The sequence below is a fragment of the Falco biarmicus genome, chromosome Z, assembly GCF_023638135.1.
Source record: "Falco biarmicus isolate bFalBia1 chromosome Z, bFalBia1.pri, whole genome shotgun sequence".
NCBI lineage: Eukaryota > Metazoa > Chordata > Aves > Falconiformes > Falconidae > Falco > Falco biarmicus.
The window spans coordinates 58820826-58838755 of record NC_079311.1 but is presented as its reverse complement, the minus strand read 5'-3'; the positions used below and the strand labels follow the sequence as shown (position 1 = coordinate 58838755).

The 17930-nt window shown below is 37.4% G+C and overlaps 1 protein-coding gene across 2 annotated transcripts in view; it reads left to right on the top strand.

Moving 5' to 3' along the window:
- The window catches only part of ANKRD31 (ankyrin repeat domain 31), a 75354-nt gene that overhangs the window by 45449 nt on the left and 11975 nt on the right, over positions 1–17930 (top strand). Inside the window, exons 17-23 of one of the 2 annotated variants that reach the window (XM_056323818.1) lie at positions 1966–2125; positions 2579–2682; positions 3451–3532; positions 5667–5763; positions 8402–8819; positions 11619–11759; positions 12324–12420. In XM_056323818.1, coding sequence (XP_056179793.1) covers positions 1966–2125; positions 2579–2682; positions 3451–3532; positions 5667–5763; positions 8402–8819; positions 11619–11759; positions 12324–12420 — 1099 coding nt within the window. Of the gene's footprint in view, positions 1–1965; positions 2126–2578; positions 2683–3450; positions 3533–5666; positions 5764–8401; positions 9429–11618; positions 11760–12323; positions 12421–17930 lie in introns of both variants that reach the window. The other variant, XM_056323817.1, reaches the window with a different exon arrangement.

Genomic DNA, 17930 nt, shown 5'->3' with positions numbered 1-17930 from the left:
TATCTTTTTCTTTTACATTAGATCCTGAACCTGATTTCCAGCAGATGGTCAGCAAAGCACAATCCTCATTTAAATAAGGAAAGTCAAAGTTACTAGTACAATTCTAGTGTAGATTTGCATTTAGGAAATAAACCAATATTATTTAAAGTGATCAAAATTAAAGAAATATTTTTCAATAGTGACAGTTGAGATTGTATAGTTAGTTGACTTTTTCAGTCCATCAGACAAATCAGAAAAACTCAGAAGTCCCCGTGGTTCTCTCCTACTTATTGCCCTTTTAAAAATTACTACTAAAATTGAGCATTCTTAATTTGGTTGTCTAGTCCAACCTCCCTGCCATGGGCAGAGGCATCTTTCACTAGATCAGCTTGCCCAGAGCCACATCCAGCCTGACTTGGAACACTTCCATTGATGAGCCATCCTTAGCTTCTCTGGGCAATCTATTCCAGTGTTTCACCACCCTAATTGTAAAAAATTTCTTCTTTGTAAAGAAAAAAGCCCTAGGCCTGTTTTTTAAAAATCAACCCCCTCCCCCCCCCCTTTTTTTTTCATTAACTGGTCCCTTCCAACCAGACTGTTCAATGGTTGTATAGAATAGATTAGACTATTTCAGTTGGAAGAGACCTACAACAATTTTCTAGTGAAGCTGCCTGACCACTTCAGGGCTGACCAAAAGTTAAAGCATGTTGCTAAGGGCATTGGTCAAATGCCTCTTGCACACTGACAGGCTTGGGACATTGACTGCCTTTCTAGGAAGCCTGTTCCAGTGTTTGACCACTGTCTTGGTAAAGAAATGTTTCTGCTGTCCAGTCTGAACCTCCCCTGGTGCAGCTTTGAACCGTTCCCACATATCCTGTCACTGGATACCTGGGAGAAGAGATCAGCACTGCCCTCTCCACTTCTGCTCCTACAGCTTCCTAGCTGTAGAGATTAATGAAGTCACTACTCATCTTCTTTTTCTCCAAACTAGACAAACCCATGTCCTTAGCCATGCCTCATATGCATGCCTTCCAGATCTTTCACCACCTTTTCTTGCCCTTTTCTGGATGCATTTGAGGACCTTCACATTCTTCTTAAATTGTGGGGCCCAGAATGTCACACTAATAAAATATTGTTTTGGCACAGTGACTTCCAGGGAACTCAGCATAAAAATGTGATGCCAAACTGGCTCAAACATAGCATTTCTTGTTCTTGTCAGAAGAGCTGATCCTTCATCAAGTTTATCTTTTCTGTGAGCAAAGAAGAAATTTTAATGGGGTGATTTTGCAGACCTGGTGCCAAACTGTCAGCAGGGTTCTTGCAAACATGTAAGCTATTATTCAGTATTGTGTGAGAAAACTGATAGGGAAGATTCTGAACTTCTAGAGACTGTTCTCTTTCTGATACATTCTGATGCTTAACAGCATTCTGAATGAAAGAAAGAAGAAATACTAAAGATGAGACATCATAGGTATGAAAATTCTTTACCATCCAAGCTCTGACCTCATCAACACTTTCATATGATCTGAATTTTAGGGGGTAATGATTCATTAACTGATGCCGCTAATCTCATTGCCACATTTTGTGATTAAGCAGACTTGCAAGTGGTTTGGAATTAGGAAAAAAAATCATCAGTGCACATAACCAAACTATTAAATACTTATAAATACAAAACCACTATTAAATACTTTAAAAATCCACTTCTTTTCTGCATTTCAATCTTGATAAAATTGACTGGTTCCTTTTAATTTAGATATATGAAGTTTTGTAATTGCTCTCTATAACAATACCATAATAGCCAATTAAACTTGTTTTTTTAATTGGGATTGCAATTAATTGCAAATTGGGATTGCAAAATTGGGAAGTTCTAGAGTATCTGGTTTGTATCTTTATTAGTTGTGATTTATGATAGATAAAACACGTATAGTTGTATTAGAAGTCCTCAACAAGAATTACAACAATACTAATAATATTAATATATAATAGGCAGCCAGGATTCTACTACAGCATGGAGCAGATCCTTGTGAGAGGGATGGTTCAGGGAAAAGTGCTCTGGATAAAGCTTGTGATGATGAAATGCAAGAATTGCTGAAGTCTTACTGCGCTATGGACTGTGTACTTCCTGTTGAGACTACTGAAGTTCCAGGTATGTTGGTTTCATAATGTAAATCATAGGATTACCCTGTAGTCTTAAGGAAAAACTGTACATTAGAATGCTGCAGATTTGCAGAGCTGTGTATTTCCTGGCACCTACAGTTTTAACTCTATTAATTACTGAATTTTGCTTACTTATTTTCAGAAAATAGGATATAAGAAGTTGGTTGGGTTTTTTTCCTGAGAGAACGAGCTATAAGACATATTTGGCCCTTCAGAATTTTTTTATTATGCATACTTCCCTTCATAGGAACCTTGTGGTTTTGAAGGTGGTAGCTTTAAAGACTTACTCCTTACGCTACCTAAATTTGATCTCATTTACATATACAAGGTATTTTTTTATAATGTGATCTGCCATCGCACCTTAGTAACCTGTATTAGCTATTCTAACCTATTATGCTCCTGCAAATTAATTTTAAATTCTATTTATTTTTTAATTGCATAGAAAGGAAATGTTCTTCAAGCTCAAGAAGATCAAAAAGTTGTTATTGCTACTACTGTAAAAATGATGATGCAACTTTGGAGCCACAACATGAGAAATACAATGTGGTAAATACAGATAACAGAGTTTTGTTAAACTGCTTCATAGTGTAGCACTGCATGATGTAATTTGCTGACTGAATTATATAAAAGTATCATTTAAATAATTAACCCTCTAGAATGTATGTAAAAAAGAGCATCATGCAGGTTGTATTACAGTATATAAGCTGTGGTGTACAGTATATAAGTGTGTTGATCACCACTTTTTTCATGATCTCTGTGCACATTCATTTGTACAAACTGTAGTCAATACTTACATACGATTATTGCCTATATCAATAGAAAAAAGGTTGGGGATCCTGAGACTTTTATCACATTTCCAAAATGGGTCCTTGAAAGAGTAATGATTTTTCTTCATGATAATGAAGATATTTAGAAATTGTTTAATCTTAATTTAAAACAGCCAGGGAGGTTTTTTATAGAAGTTTTATGTTAGGAGGGCTTTTAATGGTATCTGTATGCTATGTCTGCATTGTCTAGGTGAGGCTGTCATGGTGAAATTCACTGTCTGATCCCTGCAGTGTGCTCGGAGGTGGGACTCTGAGCATGGACTGGTTTGAATGTCTGGGTGAAACCAGGCTGTGACAGCCCCTTGCAGAGCATACCCTTGGTGGCACTGTGTACGTCTATCCTAACAGTGCCCCCATTGCCTTTAATTCTCTGCCTGGAATGACCCAAGTCCACCAGTACTTATCCTGCAGGCCGTGCACTTTGGCCTTTGTTTTATATGGTGCACTTGGCTTTACTTCTTACTGTCATTTCTATGTGTCTTAACAGGAAACTGTTGCTGCTATACAATGTGTAGAAAAGGAGCAAAAAGAACTGTTGCTGCCTGAATTGAGAACTTCCAAACATGCAGGTAGGTGTAAATTCAAGTTGTTTCAATATTTTTGGGAGGGTAATTACCTTTTGTAATATAATTGGTTTTAAAATAGTGTAGCATGTAATATATTTGAGTATGCCCTCTGGAAATTTCAGCTTCAGAGAATAAGATTTTCAGCTCCCAGGTAGGTGCATTTCCTGAAATACTTCCAGTTTACCTAGGAATGAATATGATGACAAGGAAGGGCAGCATGCTGCTTGGAGGCATGTGTTTCAAATCAAACTAATCATATAAAAAGGGTTCGTTAGATAAACGTGCACACTGTTGGCAACATTATTCAGTTAGAAGTCCATGAGCCCCTCTGTACATGCTGTCTTTGTGTAAAGTAACAGATGCAGCATTTTCATTCTAGTGTAGCTGGACTTTCAGGAGCCTAAAATAATTTATGAGTAAAAAAAGATAAATCTTTAAGTCAGACACTGTGGATGATGGGCAGTTCCAGAAATGCTGGTGCTTAGGAGTGTAATTTGTCCTAGGCCATCAAATCTCAGTTCACATTAATCTCAAGAGCCTACTAAGTGACACTGACATCTTAGGAGATCACAGTGCTGGTGCTGTGTAGCAGTTTGAGCCTGTTGTGTCTGTTCCATGGTAGTTCAAGTAGCAAAGCTTGCTGCAGGAAAGCCTTTGACCAAAGTCTCTCTCCCCAGCTGCCCTTACGGTCTAGGCAGGGCTATTTACTTTGAAGCAGTTGATGCCCATGGAACAGTTTTGCTTCATGACAGAAAGGAAGGGGTTTTTAAAATTTGGTTTCCTGAATATAGGGTGGAGCTTTCAAATGATATTTAAAATATTAAAAATATTAAAATCTTTAACAATAGATGTGCAATATGGTATTATGCAGATTTATAGCTTCCAGCTAAAACTTGTGGTGTATGAACTGTTAATTAAAATCGATATATTTTCTTGAAAAGTGTTTGACAACAGGTAGATGATACAATAGGCAGAAGCCTATAGACAGAGATCGGTGCCATTCCATGAATGAGCAAAATAAAACTATTATAGTTTTCCTGTTTGGAGGTATGAGAAAAATGAACATGGTGATCTGTTACCTCTGCTGACAAAACATTAATAATGCAGCATGTCTTAAACTAAGTCATTGTTACTACTTGTGAAGAGGCACAAGACTGAACAAGAACATAGAAGTACATTGACAAGCTTTTAACATAGAATAAAATCCTCAAGGTATTTGCATGCAGTACAACCTACTGTAAATAAAAGATTCAAATTCCCTCTTAAGCTGTGCTATAAGACCAATATTTTCATATTTTTCTATTTTAATAAGTAAGTAAATACTAGTAGATACTATGAAACGGATTTGGGGAAACATTTTTTAAATGCCATTTTTAATCCTGTAATTTCCCAGTTTAATGATTATGGAAAGCTTGTATTTCTTGGTTTAGGAATTTCAGGATTTAGATTACATATTTAGCATATTATCCCAGTGGTATATGCTGGTTATGACTTCTGAGCTCTCCCTTATGTTATATGGCTAAGAGGTAGGGCATATAAAGAAAAATTTGTAATTGTTCTTCTTCTCTTAGAAAAACAGAGCTCACAAAAAGGGACAATTTATAACTCATTTTATTTTATAATAAGGATTTGAAACTGTGTACAACTGTGATACATATGTTTTTACCATTATATGTAACTTGGAACAGTCAAGCTTATTAAGCTATTTTATAATACCTCAAGCATAAAGGTTTTAGCCATGTTCCTAAGATTAAATAGTTCCTGTAGGTAGCCTCACATATAATAGTCATGTTATGTAGCTCCTTGCAACACAAGGAACTTCATAACTTTCAGTGCTGATCATCCGTAACACATTTCTTTAATCTGTCCTGTGCTCTTAGTAATTTCCTAGAGAAGCACTGCTGCTTAAAAATTTCCCAGTACTTGGACTATTTCCTTTATAAATTAAACTTGCATTTAGTTCTTTCTATGATGAATTTCATTGAAAGTGCTCTAATTGTAAAGAGTTATCAGATGTATGCATGACAGTATAAGGTACTGCTGTAAAAATTGTCCATACATTGGCTGTGTATTTGCTACATTAATTTTCTGTTGCTTATGGCCATCATAATTTTGATTATATCAAAATATTGGACAGATGCGTCTATGCAAAGACAGCCGCAGATGGAAGATACTTCGAACGAAATACTCATAGAACAGAAAACAGAAAGAGATACCCTTCCTAAAAAATACAGGTAAGTAGAACAGAAGGATATAGGAAGAAGATATAGGAAGCTATTCTTTATAGCAATAGTGATACAGGTTTTTAGGAGGTTAGCATATAGGAAACTATTGTTTATATCAATAGTAATACAGGTTGTTAGAAGGTCAGCATACAGGAGAACGCAAATAAAACTACGTGGTTTTCATTCAGATTTTGCAGATGCATGATCCATATTGGCTTCAGTTACATCCAGTAAGTGTTTACTTCAAGGAGGAACTTCAGGGTTGAGCTAACACATACTAATCAGTTCCTGTGCACACAGCAGGCATTGAAATAAGATAGTGAACATACAAAAGGTATGGAAAAATACCTAAGCAGAAATTAGGAAGTGGAGGTACTGGGTAATTAGATTACTTTTGCAGCATCATGGAGAAAAGCAGTAGCAACTCAGAAATTACTTTTAGTGTCCTGCCTCTGGGTTTTTTTCTTTAGCACCTCTAGATGGGCAATGTTCAACCAACAGCCTGCAAAAGCCATTTAGAGCAATGGCTTGAAGCATACTTGCAGCCATTCCTTTTTTGTGAGGACACTTCAAATGTGAGCTGGGAGTGCTCACCTCAGTGTGAACATGGACTATGTGAATTGTTGGCACCCTGCTGCTAGCTTTCACAAGGCCTTTTTTTCATTCTTTCTAAGAGGGACTACCTGAATGCTAGTCATACCGTGAGTGCTCAGCTAACAAGTTAGCAGGTGTTCAAGGATGCTTCTAGGCCATCTGATGAGGATGTCTATGTATTATTTGTGTGAGCAGTATTAGTCATGCAAGTTTAGTCAAGTAAAAGCAACAGCATACAGCTTTCAGGTATTTCCATAGCAAAACTTATAAGCTGGTTGTGCGGAGAGACTGAAACATTTCTGTCACAGACCATTTCGCTAGCTATAAAATGTAAGGTATATAGATTACACAGATAATTAAAAAAAAAGAAAGCGTTTTGTGTGAAGAGAAGTTAGGGTTCCAAACCATCCTTGTGAATGAACTAGTGAGTGAATTAAGAAACCAGAACAGTAAAATTAATATCTACACAAACTTAACTGTCTTCTAATATTGAGAATGAAACTCTGTTCCAGAGTGAAGTGGTAAATATTTCTGGGTATTGCAGATACCCTGCAGCTAGTGCAACAGCTGCCCATGAACAGTAATGAGCTACATGCCCAATTACATTGCATTTCCTTTTCATTACTTACATGGTGAACATTTTATTTTAAACTAATTAGCATATAAGCTTTTGTCACATGATACATCAGTGCATCATGTGACAAAAAAAGGAGGCATCATCACATTTTCCATCTTTCTGGTGTTCAGTTAGTTGGCCCAGGGAGAGATACTACTGACACTTTTCCATTTCTGTCTCTTCCTTTGAAGACAGCGAGATGTGTCTCTCACCAAAGAAAAATGAGCAAAAAAAAAGCATCATATTTGTTAATGGCTGTAAGTTACTTTGCCTTTGTCATTTTAGTTAAGCTATCTTTGCCTTTTCAGTTGCAGCTTCTCGTATACCTGTATAGCAGTAAAGCAGCAAAACTTCCCTGAAGAAACATTGCTAGAAAAGTGTGTAGATTTTCAGTGGCCTGTGTAGGAATCCGTAGGTGTCAAGGCCTACTCATATCAGTGATTAACCGTATGCTGATTTGTTGATTGTATCATGGATTCTAAACACATGTAATAGCAAGCAATACTGGAGTACAGACACTGCTACCGTCACGCTGTAATTTGGCTGTCCTTGTTCTGCACCAGCTAGTTGTGCTGTACTACTGTCATGATGCCCTCAACACACTGTCTCTTCTGAGACTGGGGTGGTGTTACTTGCGTGGCACCTCTGCTATGGGTGGAGTTTGAAGTACACCATGCCGCTGTTCACGTTCCCACACCTTGTTGTACTCTCCTGTCTTCCCAACATGGTGCCAGAGTGGAAGTGCAATCACTTGTCCCCATGAAGGGGAGTTAGGAGAAAGAAGTATTATGCTGGGCGGGTGGCTCATGTGCCAAAGGAAGCAGGTGGAATAAAGAATTGCCTTCCATCAGGAAGGAGGTGAAGTCCCCCAGGGAAGGAATCTCACAGGGAGACCAGCTCAGCTAGGGAGCAGGGTCTGATGGAGGGAGAGACATTCCCAAACTAACATACATCTTTAACTGCTCTGTCTTCTTTTCTTAATGGTCATGTAGTAGAATTAAAATTGTGGCTTCATAAAATGTTTCATTATGTACACCATTAAAAAAATCTGATAGTATCATCCTTCAGTAGCTCATTCTGACCTCATTTTAAAAGGCTCCAAATTAGAGCTGCAGAGGCATTGAATTCAATGAACTGTTGTGATTTGTGGTGATAAAAGAGCAGCCAGTGAACAGACCCATTTTAGACCCTATGAATTCAGGGTGGTGTGGGAGGGCAAGGCTATTACTGAAGTTTTGGTGCTTTGCATCCTCCTTCTAGACAGGATTCTGCAGTTTATTGAGCGTCAGCCTGGGATTTGAACTATAAAATTCATATGTGATAAAAAGATTGTTCAAATTTTAGCTGTTGGCAGAGTCCTTTGAAACAGTGCTGTTCTTTATTTTGTGTTTACAGTAACTCTGATGTCCTTACTCTTACTTTTATAATTTTCTGTAGGTCTTCAGTGGAATCTTTTAAAAAAGGAGCACTGAGGAAACAATCAGATAACCTTGCTTCTAGGCAAAACCAGGAAGAATTCGTCCAGAAATCACAAAATTACAGAAAAACAAAGCAAGTGTTCAGTGCATCATGTTCAGAGAAGCAAATCGCAAACTTAGTTTCCCATGCAAATGATAAAAGACAAAGTTTAACTGCTGATGAAATTGTGTGTCCTGAGGTAGTTGCATTTAACATGGGGCTTGGTGCCAGCATGCCTAATGGAAACAGAGTAGAAGCACCTCTCTTTTTAGAAAATAGATTTCCAGCTCAGGAAAGCAGCCGACATCCACACAGCTTCTTGGATGAGACAGGAGCAAATAAAGAAGCAATTACAAGGAAAGAGGCTTCTGATCATGCTTTGGCATCTGAAAACAGTGTAAGAGAATATCCCTTTGACAACATGTCAAAGCTGACAAATGCTGTAGAAGTGGTGACATTGCCTTCAGAACATACTGTTTCCACTGCTAAAGTGAAGCGTTCACAGCAAAAAGACATTGATTGTGTACCCTTTGCAGAACAAGGAAACAAGTCTTTAACCCCCACTTCAGTGACCAATGCATTAAATATTGTAGGACCCCGAGGCACTGTTGTCAATAACAATGTCTGTCAGCCAGGCAGTGACTGCCAGCAGGTTCTTACAGATGGGAACCTACACAGATATGTATATAAGAAAGAAGCTTTCCAGCAGCAGCAGCAAGTAATTTTGTCAACATCTACAAAGAACTTCCCTAATACTCTGCAGCAAGTGATCCCTCAGAGTAGTGAGAACTCATGTAATGCTGGCTCAGTGCTTACAAATCTTATACCAAAAACAGATTATCCAGTAAACTTTGGTGAGAAATCTTCCCAGAGCAATAGTAATCAAGAATGTGAACAGAAACAAGTGAGGTGTGGAAGAAAAAATAGGAAACCCCTTCAATTGATAGATCTACTTGAATTGGGAAGGATTGAGCCAGGGGAAGATGTTTTAGAATTCAAACTGAAGGTAATTGTTGAGATAGAATAGTGTTAATGTTAGCATATAATAAAACCACCCACTAAAATGGTGAAACAACAGTTCTTATGGTTTAATCTGCATCTTCAGCACTTAATATTGAAAATTCTTGGTTACAGATACACTTTCATGAGTTTTGAGGGAAAATGCTATAGCATATATCTTCTGTTGGCCCATAATTTTAACACCCAAAACACTGCATATGTAAAATTTGTGTTTAACTGCATTCTCAGTTTGTTAACATTTCTAATTGCTAGAACCAGTGTGGAATTGTTGGTTGCTCTACGTTGTGTAATACCTGACTTTCATATTGGAAGGAGCAAGAATGTTGAGGTTTTTACAACTTAATGTGATTCTTAGAAGCAACTATCAAAGTCCCTCAAATAAAGAAATATGACATCAAGGATTTCATAGTGCTGTGGTAGAGATGAATATATGCAAAACTACTTGCTTACATGCCAGCTGGTTCTATAGTTTACAGTCTGGTATAAGCATATTTGCACCAAAAAAAAATAAATATCCAAAACAAGTCCTTTTTTGCATACAAAAGTGTCCCTGTGCCTCCAAATACAGAGCGGATTTGCAAGGCAGCTGCTGGGGAAGTGGCTTAGTATTGAGCAAGCGATGGAATTACTGACTGAATTCCCAGCTTCTAGATAGTTAAATTCCAGGGCAACATAATTATGAATTAATTAATGACTAAAGCATGAAAAGTTCTTTTCAACCAACTCACCAGGTACATTTAACGTAGATAAGGCTCCTTTTTCTGTACCTATGTGTCCTTGGGAGTACTTTTCTGCTGAGAGTGGCTATTTCCTGTGGCTTTGTGTTTCGTAACATAAGGCAGCATGAGTAAGTCACGAGCCTCTGCATTGGGCCATGTCATAGGTGTAAATACACATGCTTCTTTTCTTTAAAGGACATGTAATATTCCTCTGAACCTGAAGAATTCATTATGATTTCTGTCATTTCTCAAGACTGGTATCTGTGATACTAGTTTGATGCCTGTGGATCTTAAGGAACACTGTATTGGAATGTTGACATTTGGAGTGTAAAGAAGTCAGGGATTTTTTACTAGAATGAAAATGACACTAATTTAAGTTTTGGAAGACAGTGCTATAGATACTGAAGTTTAGAAGTCTGTCTGTTGTGTTGCAAAAAGGAGATGATCAGTAGTTTCCTTCTTTATCATTATAGAAGCGTATTTGCTAACAACATACAACTTAAGGTGAGCTTTGGGCAGGCAGAATGCACCTGTTGAACACTGTAGACCTGAGCTATGAAGCTGTGAACTGGATTGAGTGTTCATCAAAATATACAAATATTTTTTGTATATTTAATCATCTTGACTCAGATTCTGATAGATACTCCAAGCCGGTGGGTATGGTAGGAGGCAGTTCAATATTTGGTGGTGGATCATTCTCTTATTCTGATTGTTTAACCTCCTGCATGCTAAGCAACCTTACTAAGTTCCAACATAGTATATCAACAGCTAATTTTTGCATTATTTAGCTTGTTAGCCTAACAAGACCAGTATAACAAAACTATAGTTTACTGAATTATAAACAACAGTAAGCTGTGCTTTTGGAGGTGCATATATGTTTGCAGAACTGGGCTGTATTAGCATTATCAAACAGGCAGTAACAGTAAGTTCTTTTATACTTAATTTTGCATAAGATAAGGCTGTCAGGTTCTTCCTTAAGCATGCAAGTGATGTCCCTTGACACCAGTGAAGTTTTAATGCAAATATATTCCATCTTTGAATCATTGCTGGAATTCCACTGTGACATGCACTTGTTCCACACATAGAAGGCAGATTGCATTTGAGTAACAGTTTCTTGCTGCGCAGACTTGCCTCCTGTGAGTTCCTGAGTTCAGTGTTGCTAATTAATTTATTCACAGCCTTGGCATGTGTAAGAAGAACTAAGATGCAAATACAGCTCAAAACACACATAGGGAGATTTGTCCTCTGACAGTGGGGTCTGTGTGGTCAAAACATCATTTTTTATGCCACAGTTTGTGATAGTGGCATTAAATTCTTTAACTTTTTTCAGAGAAAAACAGAATTGGCTGCAACTTTTCAGCTATATTGCTCTTCAGCATTTTTTCATGTTTTAAGGATGCTAATTCACATTTGTTAATTTATGAGTTGAAAATTATTTCTTAATATTTCTTTTTTAGGAATTTAGCCTTAAAGCCACGCTCTTAAACAATGGCAAGATCAGAACCAGTGAGAGAAAAATACTGCAGAATCCAGTTCAGTGGGTTAAAGACCTGCTAGGAAGTGATATTTCTGTGACACGAAAGTATGTGTGGAATAAGGTAGGCCTGATTTTACTCCCCAAAATAGCAATAATAAATGGCAATAACAAATTTCACTTATCTGGCTCTCCTTACTATTCTTAAAGCAAAAGAGGGTACAAGCCTATATTTTGAAAAGTCTTCTTGTTCTGAATGAATAAGCATCAAAGAAAGAGCTACATAGCTGTAGTTGTACAGTGATGAACTAGTCATGAGTGTTGAGAGAATGTGGAATGCCCACTCAGTAACCTATCAGTGCTTTGAAAGAGTAAAGATGATTAAGAGACTGACAGAAAGAGCTGGAAGGTAGTTAGAATAAAAAGGAGAAAGCTTACTGAAATGTCAGGGTGTCAGGGACAAATGTTGCAAAAATACTGGCAGAGTTTAGAGGGCTTTGCAGATGGGTTGTATTAGGCTTTTTTTCATTTAGAATTCAAATTAGAGGAATTCCTGCCTGAATCTTGACAGACACAGATTAGACTGTTAAGTGCATAAACTTAGTTTTGTAAGAAAAGTGAAATTTTTACCTAGCAGAAAAAACACTACTTAAAATGACCAGTTACGTATTTAGATTTGTTTGTACAGGTTACATACCTAGGGACACAGTTGTCAAAATTTCTTGTTGAAGAAGTACCAGTTTCTAGCGATTTGGAATTACCATCACAAGAAAGAGAGCGTTTGGGTATGTACCACTTAAAATCTAATACTCAACGTGACAGGAAGCAGCAGAAAGTTATTGCTAAAGAGCTTAAATTCCAAAATTTCTCTATTGCTTTCTCATTTTTTTTCTGAGCTACATGCTTATCACAGATCTTAGGCTTGAAATATAAATAGTGCCAGAACTTAGACTCTATAAAGAAGTTTCTTTTCTTCCATGAATTGGTTGTGTGAAGAGAGCAATTACTAATGACTTGGTTGTAAAAAATATTTATCTAGCATTTTACATTAAAAATATTCAATATATAGTGGAGGTTTTAATAAGCTAATTTAATGATTTTTTGTTTTGTTGGAAACTCAGATAAGCCCAAGCAGCAGTAATAACTAGGGGGATATTCTACTGTCTAAAAATAAGCAGTCATAAGAAACAGAGTGCATTGATATTGTTACTGAAAATCATAACCAAGAAAACTCTTCAAACCAAATGATAGTTTAGAAAGCCGATGTTGGTTTATTGCAGTGCTGAGTGCATGAGGGATCTTTCCTCCTAACATGCACACCAAGTTACTCGAGAGTACACATTATATACAGTACAGTACTTGCATATTCATGGTACATTACATATTCATTTTCATTCAGCAAAGGATTGGTTACAAGTTTCTCACTTCTAATGCAAATTAGTACACATCCTCAGATAGCAGTACTGAAGTTTTTCACTAACTAGGTACACATGCTCCCCAAGCAGGGTTTTGCCTTCTTGCCGAGTGGGTGGGTGGGTGGGTGGGTGGGGAGTTGGGGGTGCTATTTGAGTTGGAGGTCACCATCTACCATTACCACAGTTACCTTTGTCCTGCTTTCAACTGATGTTCTGTGGGTTGCAACACCTTATCAGCTTGTCTTCTCTTGCCGCTAGAACTTTCTCACTTGGAAGCTTCTTTCTGCATAATTTAGATAACGGTGTTCTTTTCCCCATCTGTTCTTTGTTTCCCAAGGCTGACTCACTTGACTAGAAGTCCTTTCATTCATCAATTTTGACAACTTGAGAGGGTGGGTCAGCTTGACCTAAACCTTGTGCACATGCTTGTTTAACATATAGTTAAGCACTAAATCAGAGTTCGATAATTTGGGAATTTAGGCAGCTATTCTCCCCTTTGGGACTTATTTTTTTATATATCCATATATCAAATAAGTCCCACCCTCTCTGAATTTCTCTCAATTGCAGCAGTACAACACTTCACCATAAAATAACACAAGAGCATACAAATATAACAATCATGAGTACCATATTACAATTAACTTCTTAATCCATGGGTGTAAATCAGGAAAGCAGGATGTTAGCCAATTCTAAACTTTTGAAATCCGTAAGAGGTGTAATCTTTTTAAATCTTATGCAAGATTTTAGTATGTATCCAAATCTCTTGTAACTTGCTAGTTCTCCCACTTTGATTCACATACACGCAACAATTAGTATTAATAATAATACAAACCCAGCCTTGAGGTGCCAACGTTGTATCTAATGCCATTCAAGCTATTTCTGAAATTTCTTCATGCAAAGCCTTTATGGCATCTGCAGTGTCACTGGCTATCTCTTCCATTACTGCAGATATATTTATCATTGCATTTTCTAATTCAGCAACCCCTGACCAAGGAATAACCCACCTAGCAAAAGAATGGAATCCAGTGGGTCTTTCTGTAAGGGGGTTTTTGACTCCACGTGTATCTCTGCAGGTAAGTTCTTAACCAGAGATTATTATCCTATTTCTCAACTCTAGTCATTTTGGGAAAAATCACATCCCTTGTACAAGTACCTGACCTTCTCGATGGTAAAGCTTGTCATGCTACACTGCCATGATCCAGTGCTACTCGGTCCCCAATGGAACATTATGGTACTTACTCATAGTTGATTCTGACGGGTTCATCAGTTGCATTGACCAATCACAATGTGGGTAGTGCCCCACAAATACCTGGGTTCCATAAATGGGTACATACCCAACAATTAATTTTATTGCCTATCTGTATGGTTTTCTGGATCATTATGAAGTTTTGAGTCTGTGGGTTTCTCCTGATCCCACTGAATTTGAGAATTTGTCATGCCACATAACAGGCAAAATCTTATACATCTATAAAACATATTTGAACAAGTATGTACAAAGAAATCATATTAACAAACTCAAACCTCCCTGTATACAATCCATTTCTATATAGGGTCTTATTTCAGTCCAAGAACAATTCATTAAAATCTCTTTGAGTTTTTGTTTCAGAGGAGCTGCTGCTTCTGATTTCCACTTTTCTTCAGGACTCCTTTTAATCCTGGTGTAATGGATCCAAGAATCAATTCCTTTAAGTTTTACTGCAGTATTAGTTATCACTAGTACTAAATATGGTCCTTTCCATGGCTCCTTCAAAGGCTTATCCTTCCAAGTTCAAAGATACACTTGATCTCCAGGGTTGGAAAGGGTGCACCAGCACATCCAGTGATACAGGTGCTCTCTGTTGAATATACATGTACAATGATGGAAGAGTCTTTCCCAAAGACAATATATATTCAATTAACACCCAATCACCAGAAATATGCATTTGGTCTTCCTTTCCTGTTAAATTTACAGCACAAGGTCTTCCATATAATACTTCAAGTGGGCTCACCTTTTCTTCACTTTTGGGGTAATTCTGATTCTCATTAAAGCAAAAGGTAAAATGTCTATCGATGTTTAAATTAGTTTCTTGACACAGTTTAGCCAATTGTTTCTTTAAAGATCTATTCATCCTTTCTACTTTCCCACTAGACTGGGGTCTCCAAGGTGTATGTAAATCCCATTTTATTCCTCTCTAGCTCGGTTGGTTTGGCACAGGATCACATGCACTGATCTTTCCTCAGAGGGATTCTATTCCTTATACTTCCTCCTATTCTTTGTCCTCTTCCACACCCTTGTTCTCACAGGAAACCTATTCCCTGAGATGAGGTTTGGGCTTGGGTAAATGCAGCTGCCAGAACTGCAGCATTTTGTTACTTTTTCTTTACTTTCTCATTCTGTTTCTCTCTTGTGTTTGGTTGTTTTGGTTTGTTTGTTTTCAATTCCTCTCTGTTACTATAAACCATATAAGCAATTTCTATCAACTGAAATATTGACGTTCCAGACATGCCATCTGCTTTTTGCAACTTTCTTCTTGTATCTGGAGCTGACTACCCCACAAACAAAGTAGTAAAAGTCATTTATCCTCTCATTCTGTTCCTGAGCTTTCTCCAACACCATTCTTTTTCCTTGGGCAAAAATCTCACCCTATTATCAACAACACTATGCTGAAACCATCAGTTGCACATCCTCTTCTTCATTCTTCACTTTCAGATACCTTTTCACAGTACTGCAAGCAGAACAACACTGACAATTTCTTTTTATCTTCCATCATCATCATCTATACTACATTAGAAAATATCATCAATTTCTATTTCTTTCTTCTTTCATGATCATTTCTCAAGACAAAAAAACCCAAATCCACATATGGGACTTCATTTTCCTTCTCATCTACAAAACACTAAATCAGAGTTCAATAGTTCAGAAGTTTAGGCAACAACATGACAAAATGACATTGAACAATTTTTTCAGAACTGCGTGGCAGACTTGAGAACTTCAACCTAATTTTGATAAGTAATGTGTTCCCAGGAAAACACAAGTCCCCTTGACAGCCAGTCACACTTGGAGTCTGAAAAGCTTTTGTGATTGGTTCTGTTAATTTGATGGGACAACTGCCCCTCGTGTGAACTGAAATACAGGCTTAGTCTGTTCTTAACATAGTGAAAGTAAATTAAAATATAGTAATTTAAAATAACTACTTTGATATTCAGACTACCATGTTCTACTGGTATTTGCTTCAGGCTAAGAGCATCCAGATCACAAGTTTACATTGCCCTGCTTCAGTAACTTAAGTTTATACCAAGTGTAAGTGACTTAAAAATTGATTTAATCTGACTTTTTAATAGACTTTTGACTATTTCACTAGTTCTTGTGAATTATTCCTCTCACGGAAAAATTATGATACACATTGTACATTCTACAAGAGAGAAATCCATTTATTCAAAAATACTCCTGAAAAACCCAAATCAGTCTGAATATCAGTAAATGTTTTTTTTCCCCCCTGTTTTTCACAAATAGCCCAGGGTAATCTGGGAAAGAGTATTTAAGGAAGTCTTTTGTCACATGTAATTGGAAGATCACAGTAATGCCTGACTGTTAGCCCTAGGTGAGAAACTGAGTGAGGGAAAGCCAAAGTGTTCTCAGTCTTGGTTTTATTTCAAGTACTATATGGCCAGATATATGGTAGGAAAATAAATAGTGCCTTAAATTGTTCCATAAGAGAGTTAATCTGCACAGTTGTATTGTGAGAACAGCAGTGGGCACTGGGCAGTTCCCAAACGGTTTCCAGGCCCTCTTCAGGAGTTAGCTTGTTCCAATGGCTGTTCCCAGTGGGCTTGCTTGCAGCTTGCCTGCTCAAAAGCACAGGAAAGTTTGCTTTTGTGTGTGTGATGGATGAGACCCTGTGTGGATGAGAGCTATTCTGTGCTGCTTGCCTGGGGACATTCCTAGGCACTCTTTTATCTTTCTAATATACTTACATGTGTGTATTTTACAGTAGAATTTAATCCTGCATCTGCTTACTGTATTAATGAATTTAATTTTTTTCTATGCATCCCAGAGCATCATTAAAAAAGACAATTGGGTCCTGATAATCTGAGCATTTTTGGAGGAGAATGGTGTTTTATTAAATACCCCTTGCCCACATGCCATCCAGCTTCCCATATCTTAGTTCAGTGTTTATTGAGCTACTGTATGAAGAGGATGGGGAGATGGGAAGAAAATGATACAGGTAGTGGCTGTATCTAGCCGTCTTTTAACAGAAAGAAGCAGCTACCACTGAACTTCTATAGAGCCCAATTTGGGAAGCATGTCCTAAGAACCTCTACCAAATCAAAGTCCCTAGGCAAAACAGGTGAAGGAATTGCTGTTCTGTGGCTGACTGCATAAGAAATTTCCCAGCTTTTCAGCTTGGTTGAGATTAAGATATTTCAAGATTTGTATAGTAGCAGATTTTTAGGTACCTGAGGAATGTTAATGCAAAAAACTTGAAGAGTCCATAAAGTAAAGCAGTCCCAGACCAATGCAGGTATTTAACAGAAGCTTTAATTAAAAAAGAAAAAGAAGATTTTGGAATTAGTCATCTAAATCCTAACTAATTTTCAGTTCATGTCCCTTCATGTCTTCTTTGAGTCTGAGCCTTTAGTCTCTTCCAGGATCATGTTAGCAAAAAGCAGAAATTACTGTATTCAAGTCTGAATGAGAACTGAACATTAAGAAAATAAACAGTACTTTTAGGCTATCCGTATATAGGAAAGCATAAGAAACAGTGATTATATGGCTTGGAATTTATTCCTCTGTGCTTTCTGATACATGTAATGATGATGTAATATTTGCTAAAAATGACCAAGAATAACAAGGACTCAGAAGCAGATGTCATCTGAAGAGCAGATGTCCGCTGAAGAGC